Raw genomic sequence first — 18761 nt, forward strand, 5'->3', positions numbered from 1 at the left:
GGACTGTGTCCAACCCGATTGCTTGTATGCACCCCAGCACTTAGTATAGTACGTGGCACATAGTAAGCACTTAACAAATACCTTAAGTATCATTATTATTATTATTATTATTATTGTTTCCTTCTGCTTATTATGGGGAAATGTTCAGGCATGGAATATTTAGCTCTGGCTTAACTAATCTTACTGCTATGGTGTAGCCTAAGTGTCTTGTTGAATTCCATCATAGGACAGGCAAGTTTACTTAGCAAGTTCTAGAGAACTGATCCATTGATGGTATCAAATGCATATATATAACACAGATGAACGTTGTTTAAAGACCTTGGAGTTGCTATTTTTAAGCAGCAAAGATCGTTATCATTGATATGACTAGCCTACTGACAATGACAGTTATGTAGAAAATATGGACAGCTGACATCCTTTCTATTCAAAGGATGTCAGAGAAGCAGAGAAGCAGCATGGCTCAGTGGAAAGAGCACGGTCTTGGGAGCCAGAGGTCATGGGTTCTAATCCTGCTCCCCCACATGTCTGCTGTGTGACCTTGGGCAAGTCACTTAAATTCTCTGAGCCTCAGTTACCTCATCTGTAAAATGGGGATTAAGACTGTGAGCTCCACGTGGGACAATCTGATCACCTTGCATCTTCCCCCAGGGCTTAGAACAATGCTTTGCACATACTAAGCACTTAACAAATGCCATCATTATTATTCAAGAACATATGCTCATAGAATGAGCACTAGTAGGGCTAGCAAATAATTAGGTGAATGATACCAGTTTGACCTTCAGCCTACTTTCATTTAAAAAAAAAACTTCCCTTTGTCATTTGTCGTTTCTTTTATCTCCAAATACCCTAATTCTTATGCATTAGAGTCTTTGCAATCCAATATCCTCTTTAAATCCAGTTGATGTTCTGATTTGCCATGCTTTCCCAAGCCTTTTCAGATCAAAACCAAATAGCAGTCCCTACATGAAAGCATCCCTACATAAAAGTATTAGGCACTTCTAATGACATTCCCACCAAGGACCTTGGGATCTGACATACACAATGTATTTTGTTAATATCAGTGCATTACTTAATGAAGAAACATAAGATAAACCATTTTATTAAAATCTCTTAATCTTACAGAGCTTCAAGGCTTGACTGCCTGCCAAAGGTTCATTTCATTATACTACATCAAAATCAGCTGAGGGCCTTGAAACTTGTTCTATTTCATGAGATGAAAACCCTAACGAAGAATAATATTGGAACAGAGATGGAGTTCAAACCTAGTTTTATAACTACTATGCTTCTTGAAAGATTCAGCCAGTTACATATATAATAATAAATATGAATGTGTTAATTGGTTGTCACATGGGGAAAAACAAAAGCTTGTATTGTCTATTTACAGCGTATGCTCCTTGAGGGATATGTTAACTGTTAGCCAGGAGTTCTGCTATGATCCCTTTTCCCCAAAAAGCCTTTAGGCAGTAAGGGAGCTGCATTGTAGTGCATCAGTATTACTCTCTAAAATGTTTTATTGAGTAATACTTCCTGGTCAATTCTGATCTCAAGAAAATGAATTCTGAAACATGGAATGTGAAGCTAGTCAGCTAGCAAAATAATATTTTTAGTTGTGTGAAACTGAAGGAGCACTGAAATGCATTTATCTCAAGGCATTTTGGTGGGTTGCCTTAAGGTAAAATCACCTTATTGAACATTAACACAGTTTTTATTGCTTGATCTTTAGTACAGTGCTTTGCACACAGCAGGCAGTCAACAAATAATAATAATGACTGACTGCTTCTATTTCTGTTGTCAACCACATGCCTCATTTCACAGCAAATAGAAAAGCGGGATTCTGAAACTCAAGTCTGCTCTGCTTCCAGCTCCTGCCTGGACTCTTTTAATATTTTCATTTTAGAGGTGAGCAAACTCAGACCTAATAAACACAGGCTTTTCAATGGCAGCTGGGACTAGGAAATGTTTAAAGGTGAGGCCTTATAAAAATAGCAAACAGAATTATTTCCCAGAAAAAGTAAAAATGGAATTAAGGAGGACAGGACAGTCAACTTGTCAATTTTAAAAAGATAAATCATATTTGATTAATTTAGCTAAATATCTTCTTCATTAATATCTTTGTCCTCCATTCTTACCTGTGATGTAATGACAAAGTTGACACAATCCAAAGTCCAAAAGATGATATTTTCTATAAGGGCACTGTTAGTCCTTTTTAAGTTCAACAGTCACAGTATCTCAATTATTTTAAAAGCTTTTGTAGGCTTTTATGAATCCTAAAAACTGCCTAGGGTGAGGAGGTGGTTGAATTTCTCATTTCTATGAGTCCTTCTGAAATAGGTGTTTGGATGCATAAATAAAATTGGATTATAAATTGAATGAGGAGGGTATTAGCAATTTAGGGAGGAATTCATGTTTTCTTGACTTTTGATTTTTCTAAAGCAGAAGATAGAATATCAGCATTCAGAATTACTACTAGTGATGGTTATTCATTTATTCATTCATTTAATCATATTGAGCACTTACTGTGTGCAGAGCACTGTACTAAGCGCTTGAGAAGGACATGTTGGCAACATATAGAGACAGTCCCTACCCAGCAACCTAGTGCAAGTCATTTTCTCCTTTCACATGAGCAATCCCAGTCTTACATGCTTGAATAAAAATGTATTCACAAAAAATAATGACAGCCAACTTAAAACACAATTTAATACATTGAAATGATGACCCACATAGGGTGTTGTTGCTAGAGAATAATTATTACTGTTTACAGAGTAATTTTTTTTTCTGAAAATTAAGTGAAAATACTATAACAACATTTCTCACATATTCTTTTATGATATTTGGTATCCTATATGTAGAAAAATATATATGCCTATATAAAAAGTCTTAAGGAAACCTAGTTTTACATTTGTATATTCATTCATCTCAACATCAGACTCTCAAGCTTCAGAACACTTGGAATTGCCTTCTGCTACTATTACACACCTATAACTTTTTAGACATATTGTAGAAAACACATTTATAACAATTTAACAGGAAGGGAAACAAGCTTTCAGAAGATCAGAGAAACTAAGCCTTCATGGAATCATCTTGAAGCCTTTAGGTATATGTAAAAGAAACTAAATAGAAACAATAGGTTATGTTGATGCCTATTTAAATTGTAATCAATCAATCAATAGCGTTTATTGAGCACTTACTGTGTACAAAACACTATACTGAGTGCTTGAAAAAATACAATACAACGTATTTGGGCAAGGAGTCAGCAACCAGATAGATGACATTCTGTACATCAAGGTACAGAAAGGAGGATGGCACTAAAAGAAGTGAAATGTGTGGGTTGAGTTGTAGTAGGAGATCAGTGAGATAGGAGAGGGAGAGCAAATAAATTTAGCACTGTCAAGCCATGGTAAGGAGTTCCTATTTGATGTGGTGGTGAGGAGACAAGCACTGGAGGTACTTTAGGAGTGGAAACGTCTAAAACTGAATTTTTTTTAGAAAACATGATCTGGGCAGCAGAGTGAGGTATGGACAGAAGAGGGGAGAGACAGTGAAAGAAGCTCAGTGGGGAAACGATGGAGTACTACAGCACAGAAGTGCTTTTCTGGGCTGAGGACTGAAGTATGCACTGAATAGGAGAGGGATGGAAGTTAGAGAGACCAGTATGGAGGTGGCTGTAGAAGCCAAACCGAGATATGACAAGGCTCTAGTCAAGAGTGATGATAGGATAGAGAGGAAGGTTGGATCCTGAAAATCTTGTAGAGGGAAAACTGGCAGGATTTGGAACAGATTAACTGTGGGGTGTGAAAGAGAGGTAGGAATAAATGTTAATGTCAATGTTGTGGGACTGAGATATGTAGAGGAAGGTAGAGTTCTTTACTGTGATGGGAAAATTGGATAGGAGTAGAACATATGGAATTGAATTTACCTTGCCAAAACTTGTCATTCTTGTAATGAGCCTAATAAATGATCCCATTAATTTTGTGATTTTGGCAGTTATAAGGTGAAGAAAAGCATTGTCTTCAAACTCACAAATAACTAAAGTCCTTTTAAATTAATGAAAGGCATCAATATGCATCTTTGCTATACAACAGATTTTATATCTGTCATATTATCATTGAGGTTTCTTAATGATAATTAATTAACTCTTGTGAAGATGGTGGTGTAACTCTTCAAATGCACCATTTTTTCACAGATTATTTCAGTAAGTAAAATGTCTATGATCTAGGAATGACAGTATATAGAGTCTAAGATTATATTTTTTCATACTTCTATTCACTCTCAGTGTGCCTTATTGGAAATTCTTAAAAGAAGTAAAATGCTAACTTAAAGATGAGCAGCAGTTTATGTTTAAATAGATTTAATATAAGGTCATGTGTGATGTGCCTTAATTGAGAAGTGCCCTCAAAGTGAAAACTCCTTTGTTCTTTGGGGCTGGGGAACTTTAGTTACTGCTTTTTTTCCCCTCCAAGAAACAAAGTATGTTCATATTTCCTACAGACAAGATGAAATATGTCCAATTTTCTCCCTTTCCAATCATCTGTATCTTAAGGAATAGAAATAGCTAACATCCCACATCTGGGTGAGATCTGACAATGAGTTTGTATTTGGAATGATACCAGAATTATGAACAGCTCTTTAAGGCTTGTTGTATATTTGGAGGAAAATGCTGCTCTCAGTGGAAAGGCAATGACTTTCACTTTTCCTAGTAAAAGAACCTGAAACCTAGCACAATGCAACCCTGAGAAGCTGAAAAGGATTCCAATCTCAGAGAAAAGGTCACCCCACGCACAGTCAAACTGGAACAGTGCCTAGAGCCACTAGTAAGAAGGACCTGCCTATAGTAAGAAGCCAATAATCCAACCACCTCCTGTTATCCTACTAAAAGCCTAAAAGTTTCTCCCATCAGAATCTCACCCTAATGATAGTGACATACCCGGAAACAGCAAATCATTAACTTAGATGGTGCACCTTAGAAAGTGCAGAACCAATAGAAGTAGAATGTCATTGTGCCTTATGATGGTTCAGAAACTCCTGTGTTAGCGGGAGTCTCAGAGAAAAGGAATTAGGAAAAAGGATATTGGGTTGTAAACAAGATTGCCTTCTTTTAAGAAGTTTATATGTCTGTAAACCTAGTAGGTAACAATTGTCTCTTACCTGGTCTTAATTGAACTGAAAGGAACACTGAGCTTCATCAATGTCATGCATTTTAAATTTGTAATGATTTTCTCATGGTGTTACTTACTGTCACTCATCAATAGTATTTCTGGTTTTACGAGCTAAAAGCCTACTTCTGATACTACGTCTATCTGACAACACCAGAGGTGCTGGTGCTGGAGCGCAAATGCCACACCAACTGCACAGACAGTGTGGCTCATTGGAAAGAGCACAGGCTTTGGAGTCAGAGGTCATGGGTTCAAATCCTGACTCCGCCAATTGTCAGCTGTGTGACTTTGGGAAAGTCACTTCACTTCTCTGGGCCTCAGTTACCTCATATGTAAAATGGGGATTAAGACTGTGAGCCCAAAGTGGGACAACCTGATCACCTTGTATCCTCCCCAGCGCTTAGAACAGTGCTTTGCACATAGTAAGCGCTTAACAAATGCCATCATCATTATATATGGATAAATGCACACACACAGTGTGTGTGCATGTGTGTGTGTGTGTGTGTGTGTGTGTGTGAGAGAGAGAGAGAGAGAGAGTGAGTGATGTCCATTTATATGAAAGAGATGAATACAGGAGCATAAAGCAATATAGTCAAAGACAGGAAGTGAAAGAACAAAAGAACACTCACTCTGGATTTTGAGAAGTACTAATATACTATGTACTATACTATGTTTTGTGTGTGTGTGTGTGTGTGTGTGTGTGTGTGTGTGTGTGTGTGCTTGTGTGTACATGGCTGAAAGGGCCGATGTGAGACCCACAGGCCTAATTGCATTGTGCACAGATTATGTAGACAATCCTACTTAACCTCATCTATTCCAATGGCCCTCTGTATTCCAGAGTTAGATGTGCCGTTGATTGAATAGTCCTTCAAGTCCAAAGGATCAAACTGGGGTTGATCAGTAATCCACCTTTGAGGAATATTTTTGTGCAAATCCCTAACTCTGGGTGATTCATTCATTCATTCAATCATATTTATTGAGCGCTTACTGTGTGCAGAGCACTGTACTAAGTGCTTGGGAAGTACAAGTTGGCAACATATAGAGACGGTCCCTACCCAACAGCGGGTTCACAGTTGATAAGGGGGAGACAGACAACAAAACAAACCATATTAACAAAATAAAATAAATAGAATAAATATGTACAAGTAAGATGGGGAGGGGAAGAGGAAGGAGGGGGCTCAGTCTGGGAAGGCCTCCTGGAGGAAGTGAGCTCTCAGTAGGACTTTGAAGGGAGGAAGAGAGCTAGCTTGGCGGATGTGGAGAGGGAGGGCATTCCAGGCCAGGGGGAGGATGTGGGCCAGGGGTCGATGGCGAGACAGGTGAGAGTGAGGCCCATTGAGGAGGTTAGTGGCAGAGGTGCAGAGGGTGCGGACTGGGCTGGAGAAGGAAAGAAGGGAGGTGAGGTAGGATGGGGCGAGGTGATGGACAGCCTTGAAGCCATGAATGAGGAGTTTTTGCCTGATGCATAGGTTGATTGGTAGCCACTGGAGACTTTTGAGGAGGGGAGTAACATGCCCAGAGTGTTTCTGTACAAAGACAATCTGGGCAGCAGCGTGAAGTATAGATTGAACTGGGGAGAGACACGAGGATGGGAGATCAGAGAGAAGGCTGAGGCAGTAGTCCAGACAGGATAGGATGAGAGATTGAACGATCAGGGTAGTGGTTTGGATGGATAGTAAAGGGCGGATCTTGGTGATGTTGCGGAGGTGAGACCGGCAGGTTTTGGTGACAGATTGGATGTGAGAGGTGAACGAGAGAGTGGAGTCGAGGATGACACCAAGCTTGCGGCCTTGTGAGACGGGAAGGATGCTAGTGCCGTCAACAGTGATGGGAAAGTCAGGGAGTGGGCAGGGTTTGGGAGGGAAGATAAGGAGTTCAGTCCTGGACATATTGAGTTTTAGATGGCGAGCAGACATCCAGATGGAGATGTCCTGAAGGCAGGAGGAGTTACGAGCCTGGAGGGAGAGAGAGAGAGCAGGGACAGAGATGTAGATTTGGGTGTCATCAGCGAAGAGGTGATAGTTGAAGCTGTGGGAGCGAATGAGTTCACTAAGGGAGTGAGTGTAGATAGAGAACAGAAGGGGACCAAGAAGGGGACAAAGGGTGATCCAGGGGGGTCTCTGTAGAATAAGGGGTGGTAGCTCCTAGCCGTATTTTCTTTCCCTCTATGAATTGTACTACAATCCACTTGTCCCTTCCTTCCAAATATATGATGCGGTTATTCTGAATTTTCTGAGGAAGCTGCTCCAGCTTTGTCTGGAAGGATTATACTAGTCTGATATACACTCTTTGGTCATTCAATTAATTCATTTTAAATTTCAAAATGAAAAGTATGGTTACACTTTGAGCTGAAAGAGTAAAGGTCCTTTTTTTCCTAACAATGTTTCCAGATGAATAGTAATGTTCCATTTCAGGATGCTTCAAGAAAGTGAGAAATTGAAGAAAAAGAATCTATAGCAAATCCAAATATTTTATATTAAAGTTTCACCCAGTCTGTCCTGTTAATAACACCCACCAACCACCCAATAGTCAGTGATTTTACAATGTCCCCAAAATCATATTAAAAAAAATAGAATCCTTTCATATTGAGTAAATGCACTACTATTTCTGTTTCTACTGAAAGCTCAGTCATTCCTGTTCTACTATTTTAAATGAGAAGATACCAATATGTATATGTATATATTTATGTATATATACATTTATACAATCATATATAACATAAATATTAAATGAAAAGAAATTCAGTATATGTTTTTAGCAGCCAAAATATGTTCTAACATCTCATTTCAGCTTTTATTTGTTTCCACTTAAAGGAATTAAGCAACAGTTTGCCCATATGATGTTATCAATCACTTTTATTTAGTACTTTTGGAATAGTTAATGTAACACTTCTGGAATACTTAATGGAACAGAAATGTTGCTGTATAGACCATCACAATCACCTAGGTTGGCCTCTAGTGTTTCTACAGGATAATTCTCATTTTAAGAACTGTAGATGACATTTGAAGAAAATAACTCCCGAGGAAGAGGAAGACAATTTTTTCATGTAACATTTCTATGAAGAGTTCAGAAAAACGTAATTCTTACCTGAAGTTGTTTTCACTACCTCAGTAGTATTTCTCAGTCCAACAAATGAAAACTGATAGAGTCTCCAAGACCTTGTATCTCCTACTTCAACAGAACTACGCTTCCACTGATAAATTATTTCTTCCCTCGGGTAGCCATCTTCCATGCAATTAAAAAAAAAAAAGACAAAGCTAGTATTTTTCTATTTTACTATTATATAAGAACTATTTGATTATCCAGGTACAAGCACAAAATATTCTATAAAGGGAAGAACCAAAATTTTCACTATTTATTGATTTTTGTAGCAGTGCCAATTGTAGCCAAATCTATAATAGGACTGATTTTCCAATTGAAAGGTTATTCAGGTTCTTTTCTTATCCTCCCTCTTTCTCTGTCTTCTGGCGTTTTTGCCATTTTTCATTCACTGCTATTTTTCATTTATTGCTGCCTCCAGCAAAGAACACAAAAGGGAAGCCATTAGAAAAGTTTATAATTGGTAAAATGCATTATTCTACTAAAGACTTTGTAGGAAAAGGATTAAAACTAATGGCTAAAATGAAATTTAAAGATTATCTGTGGATTTCATTTATTCACACTAAGCCTTTCCCAATTAGTTTGAATAATTGAAAGTTGACTTTCATATTTTTAATCAGGCATAAGTTGTATCTAACCTTCTTGAAGAAAGACTGCAGCTAATAGAACAGGATAAGTAGTCAGCTATAAATAAATCTTGTACTTTTATCTGACCTTGGGTAGGTTCATTATCATTATGTATCTGAAAAATTGAAAGTAAAAGTATTTCATCTCAGCTGATTGTTGAAATCTTTTATGCGTGTGATTAGGTGCTTTCATTTTCTTAGCTGACTGTATTAAGAATGCAACACAATGTAATTAAAGTTCAGTTCTATCTATTAAATTGCTCTGTCATATATTTGCCTTGCCTAGTACATTAATTGATGAGAACTTATCTACTGAGTGCTTCATGGGAGGCTAACCGTAAACAGGAATTTTATTTTCTGGGGAAAAAGGAATCTAAATAAAAGTGAATATTATTTGAATTCACTTACTTGTACAAGACTAGTCATTGCTGAGCACCCAGAAATTCTGATGGATTTCCTGTAAGTTTATAAACTCTACTTCACAAATTATGTATGTGGAAATTCATCATTAAACACCATTACAAATGTTATCAAACTAGACTTCCTTAATAAAAGGGGATGCTTCCAGAGCAGGGTAGGTTTACTCTACCTGTAGCATGTACTATAGAGGTATATTAATTTACTTTTATTACATACAATAATTTAATAGTCAGTGTACTATTGACTGACTGCCTGATCAATCCATTAATCAATAGTATGTACTGAGCCCCTACTACACAGTGTGGAACATTGTACCAGGTACTTGGAGGAGAGTTATAGAATTGACAGATTTCTTTTCTTTAACATAAACACATGAGTAGTTCACTTCCCTGAAACTGCCCCTAAAAAGTTAGTAATTATCTCCTTCTTGCCAAATCCAACAGCCTCTACTACATCCTAATCCTCCTAGACTCTCAGCTGCCTTTAACACTGTCGACCACCACCTTCTCCTGAAAATGTTATTCAACTTGTTTTCTTGGGCACTGTCCTCTCTTGGTTCCCCTCCTATCTCACTGGCTGCTCATTCTCAGTCTCTTTCACGGGCTCCTCCTCTGCCTCCCAACCCCTAACTTTTGGAATCCATTAAGGCTCAGTTTTGAGTCCCCATCAACACCCATTCCCTTGGATAATTCATCTTATCCTATGGCTTCGGCTATGTGGATGATTACCAAATCTCCATCTCTAGCCCCAATCTTTCTCCTTCTTTGCAGTCTTGTATTTCCTCCTGCCTTAAGAACATCTCTATTTGGATATCCTGCTGACACCTCGAAATTAACATGTCCAAAATATAATTCCTCATATTCCAACTAAAGCCCTCCCCTCTTCCTGACTTTCCCATCATTGTAGACATTACCACCACCCTCCCTGTCTCACAAACCAGTAACCTTGGCGTTGTCTTTGACTTATCTTTCTCATTCAAGCCACATATTCAATCTGTAACTAAATCCTGTTGGTTCCCACCATCACTAAATTCCATCTTTCCTTTCCATCCAAACTGCTACCATGTTAATCCAAGCATTTATCCTATTCTGCCTTCATTACTACATCAGCCTCCTTGCTAATCTCCCTGTCTCTTGTCTCTTGCCATTTTGGTCCCTACTTTGCTGCCTGGATCATTTTCTGAAAAAAATATTCAGTCCACATTTCCTTACTCCTCAAGAACCTTCAGTGGTTGCCCATTCACCACCACATCAAACAGAAACTGTTTACTGTAGGTTTAAAACACTCAATCTCCTTGCCCCTGACTCCTTACCTCCTTGATTTCCTGCTACAACCCAGTACTCACACTTCATTCCTCTAATGCCAACCTACTCACTGCACCTCAACCATGTCTATCTTACTGCCAACCCCTTACTTAGAATGGCCTTCCCTCTTCACATCAAACAGATGATCAATTTCCCCCTCCACCAAAGCCTTATTAAAGTCATATCTTCTCCAGGATGCCTTCCCCTAGTCTTCTTTCCTCATTTCCTCTTATTACACCTATTTTTGCTTTACCCTTGAACTAGGATGTTCACCCTTTACTCATCCCACTATGAGCCCCACACTCAATCAATTATCGTATTTACTGTGTGCCTATCACTGTACTAAGAACAATGGCAAAGTACAATATAACAGAGTTGGTATACACTTTTCCTTTCCACAAGGACTATAGTGTAGAGGGGGAAGCAGACATTAATATAAATAAATAAATTACAGATACATACTTAAGTGCTGTGGGACTGGGGGAGGGGTGAGTAAAGGATGCAAATCCAAGTGCAAGGATGATGCTGAAGGGAAAGGGAGAAGAGGAAATGAGGGCCTAGTTGGGGAAGACCTTTTCAAGACGTGTCTTCAATATTCATTCATTCAATCGTATTTATTGAGCGCTTACTTTGTGCAGAACACTGTACTAAGTATTTGGGAAGTACAATTCAGCAATAAAGAGAGACAGTCCCTGCCCACAATGGTCTTACAGCCTAGAAGGGGGGAGACAGATATCAAAACAAGTAAACAGACATCAATAGCGTCAATATATATATGTATAATTATAGATATATACACATCAAAACAAGTAAACAGGCATTAATATAAATGAAATTATAGCTATATACATATATACGCAAGTGCTGAGGGATGGTGGGGTAGAGCAAAGGGAGAGAGTCAGGGTGAAGGGAGGGGAGGGGGAGCTGAGGAAAAGGGAAGCTTACTCTGGGAAGTCTCTTGAAGGAGGTGAGCCTTCAGTAGGGCTTTGAAGGTCGTGGGGGAGTTTGATTGTTTGGTGGATTTGAGGAGGGGAAGGCATTCCAGGCCAGAGGTAGGACATGGGCCAGGGGTCGACAGTGGGACAGGTGAAAACCAGGCACAGTGAGAAGGTGAGCACCAGAGGAGTAGAGTGTGCAGGCTGGGATTTAGAGGGAGAGAAGGGTCATTAAGGCTTTGAAGGTTGGGAGAGTGTCTGTCAAAGTAATTTAAAGCCAATGGTATGGAGTTTCTATTTGATGTGAAGGTGGTTGGGTAACCACTGGAAATTCTTAAGGAGTGGTGAGACATGGACAGAACAGCATTTTTGTATGTATCCATAATTTATTTATATTAATGTCTGTGTCCCCCTTTAAACTGTAAAATCATTGTGGGCAGGAAATATGTCAACCAACTCTGTTACATTTTACTCTCCCTAGTGCTTAATACACTGTTCCATACATAATAAATGCTCAATGAATATGATTAATTATATCATTATATCACTATCACAATAATAATGATGATGGCATTTATTAAGTGCTTACTATGTGCAAAGCACTGTTCTAAGCACTGGGAAGGTTACAAGGTGATCAGGTTGTCCCATGGGGGGCTCACAGTCTTAATCCCCATTTTACAGATGAGGTAACTGAGACCCAGGAAAGTTAAGTGACTTGCCCAAAGTCACACAGCTGACAATTGGCAGAGCTGGGATTTGAACCCATGAGCCCTGACTCCAAAGCCTGTGCTCTTTACACTGAGCCATGCTGCTTCTCATAAACACGCTGCTTCTCAAGACTGTGAGACCGTTATTGGGTAGGGACCGTCTCTATATGTTGCCAACTTGCACTTCCCAAGCGCTTAGTGCAGTGCTCTGCACACAGTAAGTGCTCAATAAATACGATTGAAAGAATGACTGAATGAAACATTGAGTTGTCTCTACTGCAGAGTCAAGTATGCTACACTGTTGTAATGTATATCAGTTCTGCTAAAACGCATGTTCTCACTATGCATTTTGTCTAGAACATCGTTTGTGAACAAGGGAATAGTTGTCTGACAATATAAGTATGTTTGGTTATAGCACACAGCTGTTTGGAAGAAATGAATTATGTGCAATTGCACAGGTAAGCAGCATTGTAATGGGCAAATACTATAGCCCAAGTTTTTCTAAATGCAGAGATTTGCAATAATAGGACCCTTGTATTATAGTAAAATTGGGCATAAACCTATTTGATTATTGTATTGAGGGGGCTTGTTCATGGTTTGAAAAAGCTTCCAATATCATGGACCTAAGTATTTGAGTTGTCAAAAATGTTAATATCAAAATTACTATCTCACAAATAAGTCTGCAAAAATGTAGTAGGTTTTGATTATCAGTACTGTGGAAAACTAAAAAAATTCTTATTTTCCCTCTTTCACTTGAATTCCAGGTCCTTATCTGATCTCAGACACCAATTATTCACTGTCAAATGACTGCCTTTTACCAACTTTGTTAATTCAATGTTGCTAGCTCTAAAATTAATCTAATGGAGGCAATCAGGATGGGACTATTAGAAAATGTTACTTACAGCTTGAGAATTCCAGTGGGCAGGAATGTTCATCCATTGGAAAATTATGCAACTGTAACTGACATTCAGCATCTATAGTTAATCTAAGAACAAACAAATGGTCAGTGTTTAGATTGATCAAATAGAAACTTCTCACAACCTCTCTCTCTTTCTCTCTCTCTCTTGCTCTCTCCTCTGTCTCTCAGCTTTTACCTAGGCTTTCTGGGCTTTCTGCATGATGAATTTGGCTCTAAATGTACTTTAAGTTTCCTTCCTCATTCCTGAATATCTCTGAGGCCAAGGACTTTTTCTTGGGTTCCTGGAAAGAATTCTGGCTTGCTGATAAAATATTCTTTACCTGATTTGTTTTCTCATACCCTAGAAGTCTCCCTCATCACCTCCATCCTTCAGCCCTAATGGTCAAAAGAAAAAAAATGACATCTATATCAGGAATGGCTTAATATAGTACTCTCCCCATAGTAAGCACTTGATAAATATGATTTAGATGAATGTGTGTGTGTGTGTGTGTATTTGTGTAAGTGAATGAACAAGTGAATGAACAGTTTGTGAATCTCATCTGCGTCTTTCTTTTTCCTCTAGGGAGAAAGAGTCTTCTCTTGTTCAGTGATATAGGTGTATTGGTATTAATAGGCATGTGATTTATGAAGTGTTCACTATGTACAAAGCACTGTGATTAGCATTGCATAGAAACAGGAACAATCTGATAAGATACAATCTGTTTTTCCAGATGGGACTCAGACTAAGATGCAGGAACACAATTATCTATCTTTCCTTTGACAGGTGAAAAAACTGAAGCCCAGAGAAATGAAGTGACTTTCACAAGATTACACAGCAGCAAGTGGCAAAACCTGGCTCTTCCAACTCTCAGTCTTATGCTTTTTCCACTAGACCATACTGTCTCATATCCAAACTCTCCCAAGATCTGAGTACAGTGCTCTTCACATAATAAGCACCCAATAAATACAATTGTTGTTGATGTAACCATTCTTTTCTTTCCTACCCCATAAAATATCAACTTCTACATATGCATACATAACTGCATCATATCTACATGCCCTTTTATACTCACTTCAAACATACACATATGCACATAAACCTAGTCAATATCCATATCCACCCACTTATGTACATATGTGCCACATACACATACAGTAGTTAGTAGTCTCATTTTAAGAAACACAGAATCATGAGTTTCCAACAGGACACAGATGTATAAACCAAATCACACATGACACAGGAACCAGAAATAAATACAGAGAGTTATGCAGAAGTACAGCGCCAGAGGAGGAGTGTGATAGAAAAAAACACAAGGAAAAAACAATGGAAAGCATGAAAAAGAAAACATTGTCTATCAAATCCAAAGACTGGAGATTTTTGTTAATTTGCTATTCATTCAAGGTAAAAAAGATATAGTTTAATTTTATTTGAATTCTACAATACAGTAAAGCTTTGCGTATTTCAAACTACGGCTGTCCAGACTGAAATGGTAATATGACTAGGTTATAGAGGTATTTTTAATGCATTTTTACTAAAGTTTGTAGTTGTTGAATTTTATGGATTTGTGTGTGTGTGTGTGTGTGTGTGTGTGTGTGTGTGTGTGTGTGCATGCACTAAGTTTATGTTTGGCATCATGGTGTACTCGTCTAACTTTATCTATTTGAATCTGCTTGAGCAGCAGGAGATTCAATTATCTTTCCCCCCTGCTCTCTCCCTGCTGTCTCTGTATAGTTCCTTCTGCTTACAGATTAATTGAGAATGTATTAACCAAAATCAAAACCTACTTTCCTTTACAGTGGGAGAAAGAGCAAAAGGACGATGTGGGGTGTGTATTTGTCTGAGGGATCACAAATTCTTCATTAGTAGAACCCAAATTAAAGAACTTTTACTGCAATTTTCTGAAATAAAAGAGAAAAGAAAACTGACTTTTGCTCTTAACCATATGCTTACGTTGTACTAAATGCTCCTAAACTGAAACAAGCTTTTAATTCCTTCTCTTTCCACCATCTAGGAAGCTCGATTTCTCTTTCCCTTACTTCAGTGAATAGGAATTTAAAACCAAGCAATGCACCTTAGTGTATATAAAACTCTGCCATCATTCCAGATTCTTAACATCCGATTTGGCGTTGTGATCCAGTGAGCGTCAGCTTTCTTGGAGTTTCTAAAAAAGGTGTCCGGAATCCAGATTTTCCCCACCATGTTGCTATTTAACCTGAGGACTTTTATAGTGCTGTTAAATTTCAGACGTCTGTCATACCAGGTTTGGGCAAAAAAGATATCAATTGTATATTCCTGTTACATGAAACACAAAAAGAAAGTAAATAATTTCAAGAGAATTGCAGCGTATCTTTGTAAGACACTTCAAATTCTGTTGAATATTTTACTGACTTCTGGGGACAAATTAATACCTTTTCAGTATTTATTAATTCATAAAGGAATGAAAGATTGTTTCGCAAGAGTTAGAAGCAAAGAAACACATTGTCGTTTCCAGACCAGTACTCATATTTCCTCAACAAACAGAATTGTTTCAGTCAATTCTGCCGCGAGTGTCCAGTTTTTATGCAATTGTGTCAGTTTATTATCCTGGGGAACTTATCAGAGCATAGATATCTATGTCAAGTGAAAAAGTGCTTCACTCCAGATCAGCTCCAGTAGTTCCCAGCACAACCCAGAAGCTAGCCTATTCAAGCAGTGCAATATTTATGGCACTGAAACATCTCTATAGACTCATCTCAAATTCAGCTTCAAACAGAAAAGCACATATCAACTCTACTGATGTAATTTTGACTGCAGACCAATTGACATTCAACCCAGTTGATTTTACAAGAAGAGGCTGCTACACACCAAACAGGTTTCATGGAAATTCTGTGTCCTGGCGGTGCTGCCAGGTCTAGAGATTTGGAAATTGGATTCTTAATTTGGAGTGATGTTGATTCAGATGAAAAGGGATTAGGTAAATGAAGTTTCCCTCCCTTTCACCCAACCTCCCATAGTGATGCATTCTTCCCATCTCCCTATCTTACAAGAATTTAAATTTAGCCCATCTGTTCTTAAGATGTCAGAAGACATCAGGTCCTGGATTATCTTAGATCATGGAGTATCTTGTCAAATCATCATAAATGAAGGGAAGAGAGAGGAAGCATGCTGGGAAATTGGTAGAAAGGTACTTTATCTTATTTTTCTTTAGCTAGTACAGATTATATTTACCACCTAAGCATTTTTATAACTTACTTTTAAAAGCCCTTGTTTCTGGTATGTGAAGCACTTTGCTGCACATCCCAGACACACAGAACTGATGTAAATATTCTTATATTTTACAATTTCCCCTATCCATCTAGCCTGTAAGTTTCTTGTGGGCAGTGATTGCACCTGGCAACTCCATTGTATAGTACTTTCCCAAGCACTTAGTGCAGTATACTAAGGACTCAATATAAGGAAGCACTCAATAAATACCATGGCTCTCAGGACCTCTTATTCACTAGGTTTTTTGAGGATTATTGCTTATGGAAAGTTAAAGTGAAATGCCCACTGGCTGAAGATTTGATAGTTGATTTTAGGCAATTTGCCTGGTCTTTGACTCTTCCCTCTGCTGCTCCTCCACTGCAATGCTTCTTTCCCTAGCATGGCTCTTGTCACCTTAGCTTTTTACCCCCAATAATGATATCCTTTCTCATTTCCTGGGGCCCTTAGACCAGGATACATTTTATTCACTAGTAGAATGAATGTATTTCTTCACAGCAGTGTCTTTTTTTTCACTATACATAGTGTTCTGGCCACCTGATAGGTGTTAAAATGGTCTCCAGGGCCTCAAGCCATGCCAGCATCCCTAGTATTCAACCAGAATGATCCCAGGACCTCAGCTCTGAGCAATGACATCGGGATCCCCCAAGACAAGGACTGTTGAGCAGTGTTTTATATCGAAGTGCTTAATATAGTGCTCTGCACACAGTAAGTGTTCACAGAAAATGTGATTGAATGAATTAATTAGCTATGCAGCATTGATAGGAGAGCTCCCAATCTCAGAAGCAGCATGATTCAGTGGAAAGAGCATAGGCTTTGGAGTCTGAGGTCATGGGTTCAAATCCCAGCTCTGCCACTTGTCAGCTGTGTGACTTTGGGCAAGTCACTTAACTTCTCTGTGCCTCAGTTACCTCATCTGTAAAATGGGGATTAAGATTGTGAGCCTCCCGTGGGACAACCTTATCACCTTGTAACCTCCCCAGTGCTTAGAACAGCACTTTGCACATAGTAAATGCCTAATAAATGCCATCATTATTATTATCAACTTGAGTGGGAGGGGATTGCAGCAGAAGATGAGGAAGAATGGGACAGGGTATCCAACATGGATGCAAACTCCAGTGAAGACACAGACAAAATAATGGGATCCTGATCTTGAGCCTAGCACTATTTGCAGAATAATAATAATAATAATAATAATAATAATAATAATAATAATAATAGGCATTTGTTAAGTGCTTACTATGTGAAAAGCACTGTTCTAAGCGCTGGGGAGGATACAGGGTGATCAGGTTGTCCCACGTGGGGCTCACAGTTTTAATCCCCATTTTACAGATGAGGTAACTGAGGCCCAGAGAAGTTAAGTGACTTGCCCAAGATCACACAGCAGACATGTGGCGGAGTCAGGATTTGAACCCGTGACCTCTGACTCCAAAGCCCGTGCTCTTTCCACTGAGCCATGCTGCTTCTCTGCTCAAGCTGCAGAAGGTGAAAGGAGTCGGGGAGAAAGGTTCTGAGGTCCCTGAGGCCAAAGATCCACTGGGAAGCGGAATTAAGCCAGTGCTCTGAGGTGCCTATGAAGGATGAAAAATGGAAGACAGCCTTTCCTTAGGCTTTGTCTCCTCTGCATCCAATTCCATAGAGACCAGGCCCAACTGTTGGACAGAGTCTGGGGTGGAGCACAGCCACCACGACCACAGTCAAGAGAATATTTGGGAACTGTAGGGCAGGAACTGGATTTGATGAAAGATAGTTGACTAATTGCTTTCTCCATCTAGCAACCATATTGAAAATAGCACCCAAAGCATCAGGTATTTACAAGATAGTGACTGCTTTTTAATACCTAATGTAGTAGTGAATTTTGTTAGGTCCATTTCAAAAAAACTATTACATTTTATCACCTAGAACACATGAAATCATAGTCCTGGTAATATGTCTGCTGTACCATTTGAGAACAAATTCGTCCAATTCTTCCCTTCCCATTAATCTCCTAATATTTCTCCAACACAGAAATAAACAAACCCACAATATTTACTTTTCTATTCTTCCAAAACATTATCCCATGAAGTCAGTAAATATGTAATACCTTGGAGGCATAGACAAAATACCAGAAACTTACCATATTGATAGCATTCACTGGACCGATGCTATTTACATACATGTCAGTGTGAATTAATGTTGGTTTCACTGCAAATAAAACAATAAACAAGCTTTGCATAACTGTGTTAAAGTCCAGAATATTAATATCACAGTTTAATTCAACTAATAAAATACATATGATTAGAAAATTCATGAATCTACTCACTTAATGTTATGGCATTTAATGTTAATTTTATCACACATTCCAAATATGATCTCCGATAAGAGCAATGTAACAAAAC

At 38.6% G+C, this 18761-nt stretch overlaps 1 protein-coding gene across 4 annotated transcripts in view; it reads right to left on the reverse strand.

The window, feature by feature from the left end:
- Positions 1–18761, reverse strand: part of GABRG2 (gamma-aminobutyric acid type A receptor subunit gamma2) — a 95454-nt gene that overhangs the window by 46258 nt on the left and 30435 nt on the right. For all 4 annotated transcript variants that reach the window (XM_038740085.1, XM_038740084.1, XM_038740083.1 and 1 more), the window contains exons 3-6: positions 18500–18567; positions 15215–15435; positions 13147–13229; positions 8241–8378 (exon numbers count right to left, since the gene is read on the reverse strand). In XM_038740085.1, coding sequence (XP_038596013.1) covers positions 8241–8378; positions 13147–13229; positions 15215–15435; positions 18500–18567 — 510 coding nt within the window. The remainder of the gene's footprint in view (positions 1–8240; positions 8379–13146; positions 13230–15214; positions 15436–18499; positions 18568–18761) is intronic.

This window comes from Tachyglossus aculeatus, chromosome X1 (genome assembly GCF_015852505.1).
Source record: "Tachyglossus aculeatus isolate mTacAcu1 chromosome X1, mTacAcu1.pri, whole genome shotgun sequence".
Taxonomy (NCBI): Eukaryota; Metazoa; Chordata; class Mammalia; order Monotremata; family Tachyglossidae; genus Tachyglossus; species Tachyglossus aculeatus.